General features: G+C 41.1%; 1 protein-coding gene across 2 annotated transcripts; it reads left to right on the forward strand.

Moving 5' to 3' along the window:
- Positions 1–2,561: 2,561 nt before the first annotated feature.
- Positions 2,562–8,606, forward strand: slc13a5b (solute carrier family 13 member 5b). Of its 2 annotated transcripts, none has more exons than XM_008299162.1 (11): positions 2,562–2,684; positions 2,768–2,904; positions 3,174–3,348; positions 3,529–3,653; positions 3,748–3,870; positions 4,012–4,224; positions 4,344–4,438; positions 4,566–4,687; positions 5,486–5,647; positions 6,753–6,890; positions 8,239–8,606. In XM_008299162.1, exons 1-11 carry the CDS (start codon positions 2,586–2,588, stop codon positions 8,362–8,364), a joined length of 1,515 nt encoding a protein of 504 aa, XP_008297384.1. In that variant the 5' UTR covers positions 2,562–2,585; the 3' UTR covers positions 8,365–8,606. The 2 variants fall into 2 exon arrangements, with proteins under 2 accessions (XP_008297384.1, XP_008297383.1); XM_008299161.1 differs by having other exon boundaries at positions 2,586–2,684; positions 3,123–3,348.
- The last annotated feature ends 5,387 nt before the right edge of the window (positions 8,607–13,993 follow it).

Here is a 13,993-nt window from a genome sequence, read left to right on the forward strand (position 1 = left end):
GACTCTTCGTTGATAGAGAGTTGGTTCTATCCACTGCATTTGACACACAGACCAGCATTTTTTTTTAAATATTAAAATCGGACTTATTTTAGACACATATTTTAATTCATTATTTTGTCTCTATGGGTAGCGCTGGTCGAAGAAATAAGTTGCCAAAATTGCTGACATTTACAATCAAGGTGCAAAATTTCTGGTTTTGACAATAAAAAGAGAGCATTAAACAGTCTAACGACAGTGTAAAAATACACCTAATAATAAGTATATAGGAGTGCAGGATTATTGATTTTAATGCGTTGACTTCCTGGAGCGTGGCAGTCAACAGTCCAGGTCACGATAAGATAAGATTTACTGGAAAGTTACCTGAAAGTTCAACACTTTTTTTTGGAATTTAAAGTTTGTAGGCTTTTCTCCTGGACTCATGACCTCAGTCTTTTCCAGGGAAAGACTCTGCCTTGAGGCAGTCATTTTATGGTTTTCTGATGAAAAATGAAAGCAGCCCAAATCCTGATGACGATTACTTCAGTTCACAGCCATTTCACCAAAATAGGGTGAGGCAAGAATGATGCATCGTGCGTCATCAGAGGTAGACTTTTTTTTTCTTTCTGTTTTACTTAAGTAAAAATAACAAAAGCACTACATAGAAATACTAAAATAAAAGCCCTGCATTAAAAATTTGACTTGAGTAAAAGTACCAAAGCACTGGCATTAATAAAGATTTACAATCCGAAAAATAAAATGCCACATTTCACAATAATGGTTTTAGATTTTAATTTATTTAAGTTGAATGTGAGGCAGATTTTGTTTGCTTTATGTGCTGCTGGATAGCTCGTCCTGCAATAATACATCCTTTCTGTTATTGTATGTTTTGTATAAATAACCTAATTTGCATAATAATTCAAGCAATAAAATAAAGGTCATGGTGTAAAAAAAAAGTGCAATATTTGCCTCAGAAATGTAATGAAGAAGAAAAAAGTTATAAAAGAATGGAACTACGCACTTGAGTAAATCTAAGTTACTTACAACACAGTGATCTATATAGAAAGTATAGTATTTGTGCTTCTGGGGAAAAACATGTGGAAGGAAATTGATTTCTGGTGACTTCATACACTCTTCTAAGTAAAAATCATGTTACCTCTTTGTCACCTGTGACATGTAGTCTGCTCTGATAAAGGCTTGTAAGTGTTTATCTTATCTGCCTCAAAGACAGTACAAACATGATTAAACTTGTTCATCCAAATGTCATCACTGATAACAAAAAATCCTGAATAAGTAAAAATCGCCTCTAACTACAGGATCTTCAGTTTGCAAACCTTTTTTCTCAGAATGGAAACACTGCAGAATTGTGATTGCAATACCAGAAAAAAATAAAGAAGTGAGAAGATTTTTTTTTTTTTTTTTTTTTTTGCTGATCATGTGAAAGAAGTTTCCCCCCCCTGTCAATCAGTAATTCCTTTTGTTTTGGTGGCTGTACATCTCTCTCCCTCCCTTTCGTCCTCTCTCCTCATTGTGATTCGTCTCTCTCTCCCTCCTTTATTTGCTGTGGGACTCCCCCCTCCCCCTCTCGCCTGCGCCTCAAAAGCGCGATCCATGGTGCGAAGCCTCCTTTTCTGCGTTTTCCTTCAGGATGGCATTCTTCACATATCTTCGCTCTGTTAAGAATCCGCTTATCCTCTTCTCGACTCCGTGTCTTCTTCTTCCACTGCCTTTGGTCATCGGGACACCGGTATGTAATTTACCTAAATGGAATAAAGTTGGGTTAAAACTTTGCCACTGCGAAAATTTAGAATTAAACATAACTGTAATATTTGCTCAAGAAATGATATTTTTTTAAGCCACATTTCTTCCACTAAGAACCATATAATTATATGTTTTAATTAGGGGAAACATCTCGTACTTATATTGCGCATGAATTGCAGTTTTAACACTTGACCGAACCAAATTACGCGCAATTTACGCACGCCATAGACATCTATACCCATAAACGCGAGATGACAGGAGGTTTGCACCTGTTGATGCGGCTCACAAGTGCACAGCGAAAATGCATGAGAGCAGTTCGGTGCTGCCTGATGCATCCTGAAGTCCTGTTATTTTAACTGTTAACATGAAGGGTCATGTCCAGCGTGGGAACACACGGTCTCAGGGGTCCACATTGTTACCTCTACATGCGACATACGCACACAGGCTGCAAGCATGTTATGATAAGGACACAATGCAAAGCAGGCATGCAGAGGTACGTGTCATATGAACAGAAGCATCAATCTGCTTTGTTTAAAAAAAAAAAAAAAAAGAGTAAAAGTTCGTCAAAGTGGAGCAGTAAAACATGACAAATTGGAATGTAATATTACTATAATGACAATACAAGGAGTGTTTCCTGAATCAGCTGATCAGAAACAATAGGACACTTACTTTCACCCTTTGGACCATTATAGCACCACATAAAAAGTTATACAACTTTCATAAAAGGGAAATGAACCTTAACATAAATCCAAAGTGTGTAGAGGTGAAAACCTGAGTCTTTATTTATTTATTTATTTATTTATTTATTTTGAATCTAGGAATCAGAATGTGCCTATGTGATCATCCTGATGGCGGTGTACTGGTGCACCGAGGTCTTGCCACTGGCTGTGACTGCTCTGCTCCCAGCTCTCCTTTTCCCCCTGTTTGGCATCATGCAGTCCAAAGATGTAAGTAAAGTTCCTGCCACGGTGGGAGCAATTTGAAAATTCTGCCTGCATGCATCTAACTCTGCTTGGTCCTGCTGTCTCAGGTGTGCATGCAGTACCTGAAGGACACCAACTTGCTGTTTGTGGGAGGACTGATGGTCGCTGTAGCCGTGGAACACTGGAATCTGCACAAGCGCATCGCCTTGAGGGTGCTGCTCCTCGTTGGTGTTCGTCCAGCGCTGTAAGTGGCTCAGCTTCACACATCCAGTCGTCAACACTTCTTGCCTTATCTAATCAGCTCTGTTATCTAAAGTACCTATAACTGATAAAGTAATCAACGTTCAAGGGTTTCATCGTCATAAAACACAGTTTTTGCCTTTTGTTGTTATTGATGCCTTCTTCTAATCCAAGGCCACTTACAGTTCTTTCTTTTTTTTTTTTTTTCAATCTCCCTGACAGTTTGATGTTGGGTTTCATGGGTGTGACGGCGTTCTTGTCCATGTGGATCAGCAACACGGCTACCACAGCCATGATGGTGCCTATTGTCCAGGCAGTGCTGGAGCAGCTCAACAACACCGAGGCTGAAATCCCTCAAATCCTCAGCACGGATGAGCAGGTCCAGACATCAGAGCCTGACAGCAAACCTCCTCTGCAGACAGAGAAACAGACTGAGGGACAAGGTGAGGTCTTGTCAAGTACAATGTTCTACCTGTTTGGCCAAGAAAAAAAAAGAAAAAAACACGAACATATGCAGCATTGTAAGCTGTTCCTGCTTGCCGCTTGTAGCTCTTTTCATCCCCTGCTCTTTGTTCCAGTGGTGGTGACTTTCTTGGATGCCACAGTGGAGGCTGCCAGGCATAAGGAGGCAGCAGAAAGGCGGAAAATGTGCAAAGGGATGACCCTGTGTGTTTGTTACGCTGCCAGCATCGGGGGCACCGCCACTCTGACAGGAACCGGCCCCAATCTGGTGCTCAAGGGTCAAATGAATCAGTGAGCGTTTTGTTGAATCAAATTCCAGTGTATCATTCCATTTATACAATCTTGGTTCTTAATATTTTTTCCTCTCTGTTGTCATTTCCAATAGATTGTTTCCAGAAAACGGGGACGTGATTAACTTTGCCTCCTGGTTCGGCTTTGCCTTCCCCAACATGATCCTCATGCTCACGCTGGCCTGGCTTTGGCTGCAGTTTGTCTTCATGGGATTCAAGTGAGTTTTGTGACGGCTAAAGCCTAATTATAGTGACAGAGACTTGAATGAACATCAAGAAACTTTTTACCGCATCAACAGTGTGATCGAGTGCAGAGGTGACACGGAGATTTTGTTTTTGTTCCCGCGTGATCCCTCTAGCTTTAAGAAGACTTGGGGCTGCGGGGCTGTGAAGACAGAGAAGGACATCGCTGCCTACAATGTGATCCGTGAGCAGCACCGTCTGCTGGGGCCGATGTCCTTCGGAGAGATCAGCGTCCTGGGTCTCTTCATTCTGCTGGTGGTGGGGTGGTTTTCGAGGGATCCCGGATTTGTCAGCGGATGGGCCACAGAGCTCTTCAACTCCAAAGCAGAGTTTGTAGACACACGTTTCTGTTTCTAATTGCAACACCAAGTTTTCAACTCTGCATTACTTTAAAAAAAAAAAAAAAAAACCCATGTAATTGCATTTTCTTCATCTCTCCACTTCTCAGGTATGTGACAGATGCAACGGTAGCAATCTTCGTTGCCGTCCTTCTCTTCGTTCTGCCCTCTAAACCCCCACGTTTCTGTTCATGGAGGAATCAAGGTTTCGACTTAGGTGAGCCATCATTCTAAAAGAGTATACACAATGTGTCCCACTCTTACATCCGAGGCTTGAAAGGAGACGACTGGGCAATGATTTAACTCTGATGTTTAATTTATTGGCTCTGTAGCACCTCATCAAAGCGCTGGCCCAACGCCACCTCTCCTCACCTGGAAAGTTGCCCAAAAAAAGTTACCGTGGGGTATTGTGCTTCTTCTTGGAGGAGGTTTTGCTCTGGCCAAGGGCAGTGAAGTAAGTGGCAACGACAGCAGTAAGGCTGATTTATGCGCTGTCACACAATATGGTCAGAATAACAATGTCAGGGATTTTACAGTGATTCACAAGAACAATGCGTGTGTGTGTAATCCATTGTTATTGTTTTTGATTGTATCTCATGACAGCTGCACATTTTTTTTTTGTTTATTTTTATGCTATATCAGAGCTGCATTAATGTCTTCCTAATGAAAAACAAGCATTTCCTAATGTGCTACTATTTAAAATGTTCTCTAAATGCGTTGCTTTTGTTTCTTGAACACATTAAGCTGTGATGCAACATATGTGTTTTTCCTTTTGTTCAGAGGACGCCTTAATGTCTTAGTAATGTATTTTCATTTTATATTAAAGGTTGAAATGTTTTGTGCACAGACAGGAATCAGTATTTATTAGTTTCCATGTAAGATAACTTGTCATTTTTTATATTTGAATCCACTAACTATCGGGTGTAAGTTCAAGAAAGGGTGTTAGTTTATTTTCCTTTTCGGTATACTGATGTCTGCGCAATATGAAACACAACTGCATCGAATACAACATGAACTGAAGGAATAATTTTCATTCTTATGCACATTTTAAAGCCGCTGGCAAACAGAAGATGGGCTGAGCGTGCAAACTTGTCAGTCAGCAAGAAAACATTTTGTTTATTGGAAGATTAAGAACACTCAAGACATAATGAATAAATGTTTGTATATAGTTTGTATAGAGTTCAGCTGTGTTGATGTAGATTTTGTACATGCATCAAGCCCTTTATATGTGTCGTTATGTTTTTTTTTTTAGGTATCAGGACTGTCAAAGTGGTTGGGAGATCAGATGGCTCCCTTGCAAAGCATCCCTCCCTGGGCAATTGCTATCATCTTATGCCTACTGATTGCTACCTTCACAGAGTGCACCAGTAATGTGGCCACTGCGACGCTCTTCCTCCCTGTCTTAGCCTCAATGGTAAGCGCTCTCAAAGAGAAAGGGAAATGTGTTTGAAAAAAAAAAGAAAAAAGAAAGAAATCTCAGAGTGCAGGAGACTGACAGTCCTGTTTGGCAGCAGCAGTTCAGTTAGGTGAAGTGCTCCTCAGTGTAATTTCTTTTTAGCTGATTTCCCCAATTGGAGTGCAGCATTGAAACTACTCCCAGTGTGAGCCGGCCTATTTTCCCATGTTTGGTTACCCATCGAGTTGCCCATTCAGGCTGAATATGTTGGGTCCCCTAGCGTGGGCCCCTCCTCCCATTAATAACCTGCCAAACACACCAATTCAGTCCAGTGCCTTGTAACACTGCCCACCCCGCTGCTGCTGAAGAATAGCATTACTGTGCCTGCGAGTTGAGCACTCGGGGGAATGCCAAAGATGGGTTGCGAAAGACAGTGCCAAGTGAGAGTTCAGATTGATATGGTGCATGCACAAGTGTGAAGATAGAGACAAGAGGAAAAGAGAGAGAGAGAGAGAGAGAGAGAGAGAGAGAGAGAGAAAAGATCATTTACTCAGCTAAAAGCATGGAGATGACACTTTGCGGCAATCGTAGCTTGCGGTATGTCACTTTGTGTGTCATCCTGTCAAGTGAGTCTTGAGCGTTTGATTTAAACAAAAACGATCTGACAAGACAAAACACTGTCATCGTGGTGACCTGATATACAGCCTCCAGTTTAAAGAAGACTAAGTATAAAGTTTAAGTCTTTTCACCCTTAGTTTATTTTGAGAACCAGAAATTACTGTGCACTTGTAAGCTACTGTGCTGCAGGATATGTAATTCAGAAGCAAATTCCACACAGTAATGTTTTCTGCATCCTAGTAGTCTGCCATTATCGCTACACATGTTGTGCTTTTCTATTCTGGATATCATGACTCAGCACCGAGCTCGCAGGAATTACATCTTAATTACACCCACCTAATGAGAGTTTTCTCTTCTTGCAGAATTGCACACATTTCACTCTGAGTTATGAGTCAGTGATTACGGTTGCAGAAAAATAGCCAGATAGAGGAGTGGAGGATTTTGTAATCAAGGCTGTGATCATCCCGGCCTCAGACTGTTGAAACCTTCTGTGTGATTATTGCAGTCTCAGTCTATCGGAATCAATCCTCTGTACGTCATGGTGCCTTGTACTCTGAGCGCCTCGTTCGCCTTCATGCTGCCCGTCGCCACCCCTCCCAACGCCATCGTCTTCTCTTACGGATACCTCAAGGTTGCTGACATGGTGAGTGCGCCAGTGGTTTGTCTTGCTTATTGTGTAAATTATATGTTGAAAGTGCAACGCCGTGACTTTAAGAGCCACTGTTACACCTGTAAGACTGCAGAACTTGTGGTTATTGTCGCTTGCGGATGTATAAAGTCCCTCTCTGGTCACTGATTAAACCCGTAAAAACTCACGTCTATTTATCAAAGTTGTATATTTACCTTTTTTTTTCTCCATGAAATGAACGGCTTGCATGTAACTCCACACAATACTTTCTCTAGAACTTGTGAATCTCTGAACTTCTACTTTTTTTGTCCATCCACCTCTCCCCTCAAGCACACCAGCTCACTTATGACTCTGTTCAAACGCTATAAAACAATTCTGAAGTAACTCACTAGTCAACCGGATTCCTTAGATTTGACACATATGAAACCCTGGAAGCCCTAATCTGTGTTTTTCAGCCTGTCATCGGTACGCTGCAACTTCAAGGTGAATATACTCAGCTATGGCAATGACTGCTTTTTTCCCTGATGATGTGTCTTCCAGTGACTAAAAAAGCACCATATGAACATGTAAACAAAGTCAAATAAACGTGATTTACACTGAGAGGAGTCTGCAACGTGAAAGTATGACAAAGGTCAAAAGCCTGTCTACCAGGATACCACTAATAAGCGTGTTCCAGCTGGTTTAGTCCAAACCCAAATGGTAAAAATAACTAGTTGTTTTACAGTGTCTGCAAGCTGTTTCCCCCTGTTTCCAAGCTTTATGCTAAGCACTTGTAGCTGTAGCATTGCATTTGCCAGACCAAGATGAGAGTGGTATCTTATGAAACATGCACATCGTATAAAATTTAATAGGATCAAATTAGAAAACGTCTAAATAACGCCTTGCCGTTGCAGGCCTCCGCCAACCAGTCAAGTGCAGGTTACAGCCAATTGTCCAGACTTGACCCTGTGACCTTTTAGTTAATAAATCTCATAACTCAATATTTGACTTCAGTTAGGCATTTGTGTTAAACTAAATGTCATAATTGTGCATTGTTGATTTATGGCCAAAAATATGTTTTGTAACCTCATAGAGTAGGTGACCTTTGACCACCAAATTCTCATCAGCTCATCTAAGAGAACTTTGTACTGAATTTGAAGAAATTCCTTGAAGACATTGTGTTCACGTGAATGACAAGGACGGATTGTCAGATAGCCTAACAACTTGGAGCCGTACAAAAAAATCAATACAGGGAAAAAGTCTGACAAAAGTTCACATTATTGCACTGATACAGTCACACTTAATAGAGCAGCATTTCCATCTGCACAGGTACTGATAATGAATTTAGGAGATAACAATCTTCACATTCCTTCTCCTCCACCAGGCCAGGACAGGAATAGTCATGAACGTCATCGGCATCCTTTGCATCACGCTGGCCATTAACAGCTGGGGGAAGGCCATGTTTCACCTGGACTCTTTCCCTACATGGGCCAACCACACTGGGGTGTGAGTCCTGGTTGTGCACCAGGAGAAGATCCATGCACACCCTGCCATCCCGATCCACAGGCGCCAGACAAAGGCTGACGGTCAGAGCGACAGCATGGGACCACACAGCGAACCGTCCGTTTGCTGTCAAGGTCTCAAAAGACTCGTTTTCATGGACACCTGAGACTTGATTGTGGAAGAAAGTGGTGATTAATATAATTGGGACAAAGAGGGGTTAAATTATATAAAAATCTTTTTTTTTGTGTATGATAATGAAGTTATACTTTGAAGAAGACCCTTTATGCCTTTACAGTGGTGTGACAGAAACCATGAACTGCTTGTATTTATATCCTTAAATACAAAGACACTCAGCAGCCAACTAGACATCATTCAAAGCAACTTTTCTTGTATCAAAAGAAATCAAAAAAAGTGACGTTCATATGCTAAAAGTTATTATCCACCTTTTGCTAGTCACCTGTAGCCACGTTAGTAGCAATAAGCCATACTGTATAATATGAGAATGTAACTTAACTAAAATTTTGAGGTGCTTTTCTTAAGAATTTACATTTTTTTGCCGCTTCTGCTTTACTGAAATACATTTGACTTTTTTTTTTTTGTTCAGATTTTACACTGAAAGAATATCATGTTTTTGTAAATTATGATGCTTTTATACACTGATACTGCATATAAAGTTTGTAGAACGAGCCCCGCCTTGAACACACGCAACATTCCACTTACATGATGATATATTAATACATTCACATTAATAATCCCACAAGACCAGGGTAATTCAGTTGCCTATCGAGTACTTTTACTACTGATACATTTTTGTGTCAATATCTGTATTTTCACTGAAGTAAAGTTTTGAAGACTTTTTTACATTGCGGTTTTGGTACAAATTCAAGTACTTTTTTTCACCACTGCTGTCAAGTACCCAATGGTTTGCAAGCACATTTTTCTGAACAAATTTAGGGTTGGAAAGGCTGATCACTCCATCTGCCATTTTGCTCTTTATAGATATTGGGCTGATATATATATAGTATAGCAAAGACGTGATTTCGAGTTAACATGTAATTTTGCTCCTTTGCATCCAAACTGATCCCAGCACAGACGTATATATATATATATGAGGGGATACGACGCTTCCAGCATCAGTTGGACTTTGAAACGTGTCATCAAAACAAAAGCAAGACACCCCGCATGTGCCTCGTGCAAACACACTGACTTATTGTACTGTAACCATATTTTCATTATTTCAATCAGTACCATCTGTGCTGACACTGAGAAATGTCTCATGACTTGCAGTAAATTGGTAATAATTACTGTACATATATATATATGGTGTATTTTTTTTTTTTTTCAATTTTGAGCCTTTTGTCACATGATAAAAATAATATAAAAATGACAACCTGAGTTTTGATGTTTCTTTCTTGTTCTTTCATACACGGTGGTTTAAAAACACTTTCTTGAGTTCAGTAGTTTTCCACACACAGTGTTATGAACAGTGATGCAATGGTCTGTTGTTGAAGTGATGCACCGATGTCTTTTTTAAATTCTACAAAAATACTTGGTTTAACGCGTAAGCTTCTGATTTACCGGTGAGATCCATCTGTAGGTTTGCACGGCGCTTCAAACAATGTGCAAAGAAAAGTCCGTCTGAGCTGTGAAAACAACACCGTCATCCAAAACAGAATGATCTCACTTTCATCACCGGTCGGCTCTTTCTCAACTCCACATGACTGTTACCTGCGCTTCAAAGTGCGCACGTGTCTCTCTGCCTCTTGCTTATTGACCTCTAGTCTCGTGCAAAAAGGCTGATACAATCCTGTAAACACAGTGTGGAAAGCCACAGTAAATCCTGGACTGAAAGGCCACACCTAATGTATGCAGGCTCTGTGTCATTGTCCTCCTGTGAGACTCTGTGTGAGCCAAGGGTCAAGGCAGCGATACTGTCCGGTGTTGTCCTGCGTCATAAACATTACCAGCTCAGGGAAGACGTTTCGCACGTCTCCATTTAAAGACCCCAGACAACTTTATTACAGCCCTGCGAGCATCCAAATGAGCATCTATCATCGCGATGGGATTTGTGTTTTACAGGCATGACAAAGGATCATCGTCGGACTCGACATATGTGGCTGTAAACAGCACAAAAACCATGTTGGTGGTATCGTGTGACGGCGGAAAACGTGCCAGCGAAGGTAGCGGAGGGAGAGAGAAATGAAAAGGATCACATCAAAGTTCTGACTTCACTTCTGTTGGACAATTAAAATGTTAGATGGTTGTTGGTTAACAAGCGGTTGGGTGCATAGAGCACTTCAGATCACTATGATCTCGAGTCCCACTGGGGAAAAAAGTTTATGTAATTACAGTGTCTTTCTCTCCCTTTGCTGCCTCTGAGCCACCCACTCATTATCCAATTGGAACACATCCTCATGCATCATAGCCTGCATTATTGGCTATATATACATGTAAGGCTTGAAAAGAACCTGCTGCCTGCTGGGATTTCATTCAACTGGCAACACGCACGGGACCTCTGGTGAACCCAAAAGCTTTGCTAACTCACTATAACCTCTGCCTCGATGGCTGCAGAGTAAGCAAGCAGCAAGTTTAATGAATGACTTCCACATAAATATGAAGCGAAAGGGGAGCCGAGGCACATAAAAAAGGTCAAAAAGCAGATTTTGTGTTTCGTCCACCTGTCGCGTTCGAGAGTATTTTGCAGATGGGGAGGTTTTTTAAAAGCACATTGGCCTTCCACCTCTTCTGTATCAGTTACACACGAGCACAATATGCTGCCTGTCTGATACAATCAATCCGCCCTGGCGCATAAAGACTCGTGTTTAGAGATGGTTTCAGTTAGCAATCGGAGTATCCAATTAAGCCGTGGACATGAGTCAGGCCAAAAGCTGAAAGATCCAGGAGAGGACAAAAGGCCTTTCTGTGCATTTTTTAGGCCAAAGTACATTCATAAAGCAGGCTAAACTAATAGTGCCTTCATAATCATTGCCCTACTGGGATATTATGTAAATCATTACACTTGTATTAGTTAAAAGTCACCGACAATATCTCCTGTATTAGTGGGCACAGACAACAATGTCTAGTACATTTTAAGGCACTAAGACAAAAGCATAAATACCGATTAATAGAGTTTAACAAATGACAAAGTACTTTAGTCTGACAGAAGGACTAAAATTGGGAGCTGATCTAATACTGCTTAATAATTTCCAAAAAATGATGACAAATACATGCAGTCAGAGATGACAGAGACAGAAAATGTTAGTCACATTATTAACACTTTAAAAGTCTTCTGTATATCTGAAGAATGAGTCTTAGTTTGAGTGATCTTGATGATATTATAATTCAGTCCTTCATTCCTCCTTATTTCAACAGTTGCAAGCAGGCAGCAGGAATAAAATGATGTTGACTTTTAGTCGCGCTATCATCGTGCTTTTTAATCTATCAATCTGTTCATCACTGTGGTTCAGACTAAAACATCCCAACAAGTACTAAATAAAATGTAAAGACATTTGGTCCTCACATTCCCTTCCCACCCTTACGATAAATTGTAATCCTTAAAAATATGTTTTGCCCATTAGGGAACTGTAAACTAATGACATTTCCATCATCCTCAACTATGCATTGTAAGATAATTTGCTAAAATTAACTAATTTCAATAGTTGAGCTACAAAAAGTTGCACATGCCTCTGTTTGTTCTCTGCGTGATTACTGCAGTGCACTTCATCCAGGTGTTAGCCAGGGCTCCCCCCACTGTCTGCACTTGGTAAAGAGACCAGATCATGTTACTCCTGTGCTTGGCTCCCTACACCGGCTAGATTTTGAATTGATTTGAAAGTGTTATTCCTCACCTTTAAGGCCCTAAACAGCTTTGCTCCTCAATACAGGCCTGATTTACTGACTTTTTATGCGCCCCCTCGACCATTCAGGCTGAGACGGAGCCCTGCTGGCGATCGTCAGGTCACAGTTTGTGACAAAGAAGGATTTAGTGTTTGCTTGTAGAGACCTCTGCGCACACTGAGTCTCTAGCGTCTTTTAAATCTCTTCTTTAAGCTTATCTGGTTTTGTTGTACGTTTTTTTTTTTTTTTTTTTTAAGAAAAGTGATATCCATCCATCCATCCATCCATCCATTATCTATACACCGCTGGAGTCTATCCCAGCTGACTTAAGGTGAAGGCAGGGGACACCCTGGACAGGTCACCAGTCTATCACAGGGCTACACTTAGAGACAGACAAACAAGCACACTCACATTCACACAATTTAGAATCACCAATTAACCTCAACACGTTTTTGGACTTTGTGGGAGGAAGTCGGAGAACCTGGAGAGAACCCACGCTGCACGGGGAGAACATGCAAACTCCACGCAGAAAGATCCTGGTGTCCCCACCGGGACGCAAACTGGTGACCTTCTAGCTGCGAGGCAACAGTGCTACCTACCGCTCCACCTTGCAGCCCAATATAAGAATATATGCAACTAAAAATGATCCACTAAACATCTTGAAAACACTCTAAAAGGCTTTGCTTTTTTTTGCCTAATTTTAGAGTCCTATGTCAAAATGTTGTGCTTACATTGTGTAAATTCATGAATTCATTAGTGTTTAGTCACATTAACACAGTGTAAGCACAGAGGCATGCTACATATGTAAGAAATGGAGCAAAGAATGCAAAGAAACAAGAAGGAATTGACTCTTAACACAAACCCAGCAGTTCGTTTTTAGGTCAGGGCTTCCCAGCTGATTCATTTGGGCATGCATTTTAATTCATGTTTATGCTCATCAAATGCCTCAGTGAGCAGCCCTGTAGTCATTCACCAGGACTGTCTCCTACCATGACAGACATGTTTACAGAATCATAAGCCATTTTTAGCCGCTTCGTGTTTATTGGTCTTCAGTACCTTCACAGAGATGCAGTGGCCTCCCGCCAGACCCTTCACCTTCGAGAACGTTCTGCTTTTAGACGCTGGCGTGGCGTGCACCACACGTGCCCAAAAACAGGGTGAAGGATGAGTCATCGGACTGTATGACCACAGTTCATGTGTTCTTTGCACCGCTTCACTCGCAAAAAGGGCATTTTTAGGTGTAATAAGAGGTTGAGGCAGTGCAACCCTACTATTGTGTCCGTCTCTCTGAAGTTCTCAATAGACTGTTTTGATGAAACTGTGAGGTCAATTGAGTTCCAGATTGACATTTACAGTTCAGCTCAGTTTGCTGATTCAATGTCGCCGGTCTGTTTTTTTTTTTTTTTCTTCCTTGCATGTTAAACAAAGCAAAGACATTTTGGCGCCCAAACATCCTCCATCCACAAAGTTCTGCAGACGCAATGACGACTTTTCCTCCAGACCTGCATCACAACATCACCTGATGCCGAGGTGGTTCAGTGAAACAAACACGTTGGGTAGTTTACCATTTTGAAGATATTTAAATGACATCTTTGTGACTGTTTTTTTAAGGCTCTCATGGCCCAAAATAAATGAGAGTCCAGCCAACACGGGATCCAGTATTTGGCACAAGGATCAAACCAGCATGAGCCTTCACTGTGCTTTGTGTTCTTAATGACCTGCATGGCAAATTAAAGATAAATTGTCGCCTTACAGAACTCTAGAGCACATCATTATTGTTTTAATACACAAACATCTAC

The sequence above is a fragment of the Stegastes partitus genome, unplaced genomic scaffold (genome assembly GCF_000690725.1).
Source record: "Stegastes partitus isolate 25-593 unplaced genomic scaffold, Stegastes_partitus-1.0.2 Scaffold1384, whole genome shotgun sequence".
NCBI classification, from domain to species: Eukaryota; Metazoa; Chordata; class Actinopteri; family Pomacentridae; genus Stegastes; species Stegastes partitus.

What these genes read in the sequence shown, in the direction of transcription:
- slc13a5b (XM_008299161.1), top strand. Translation starts at nt 2,586, where the DNA reads ATGGCGGTGTACTGGTGCACCGAGGTCTTGCCACTGGCTGTGACTGCT. An exon ending in TTTGTCTTCATGGGATTCAA is followed by an intron (nt 3,871 to 4,011) that starts GTGAGTTTTGTG and finishes TGATCCCTCTAG; the next exon opens with CTTTAAGAAGACTTGGGGCT. An exon ending in CTGTTCATGGAGGAATCAAG is followed by an intron (nt 4,439 to 4,565) that starts GTTTCGACTTAG and finishes TTGGCTCTGTAG; the next exon opens with CACCTCATCAAAGCGCTGGC.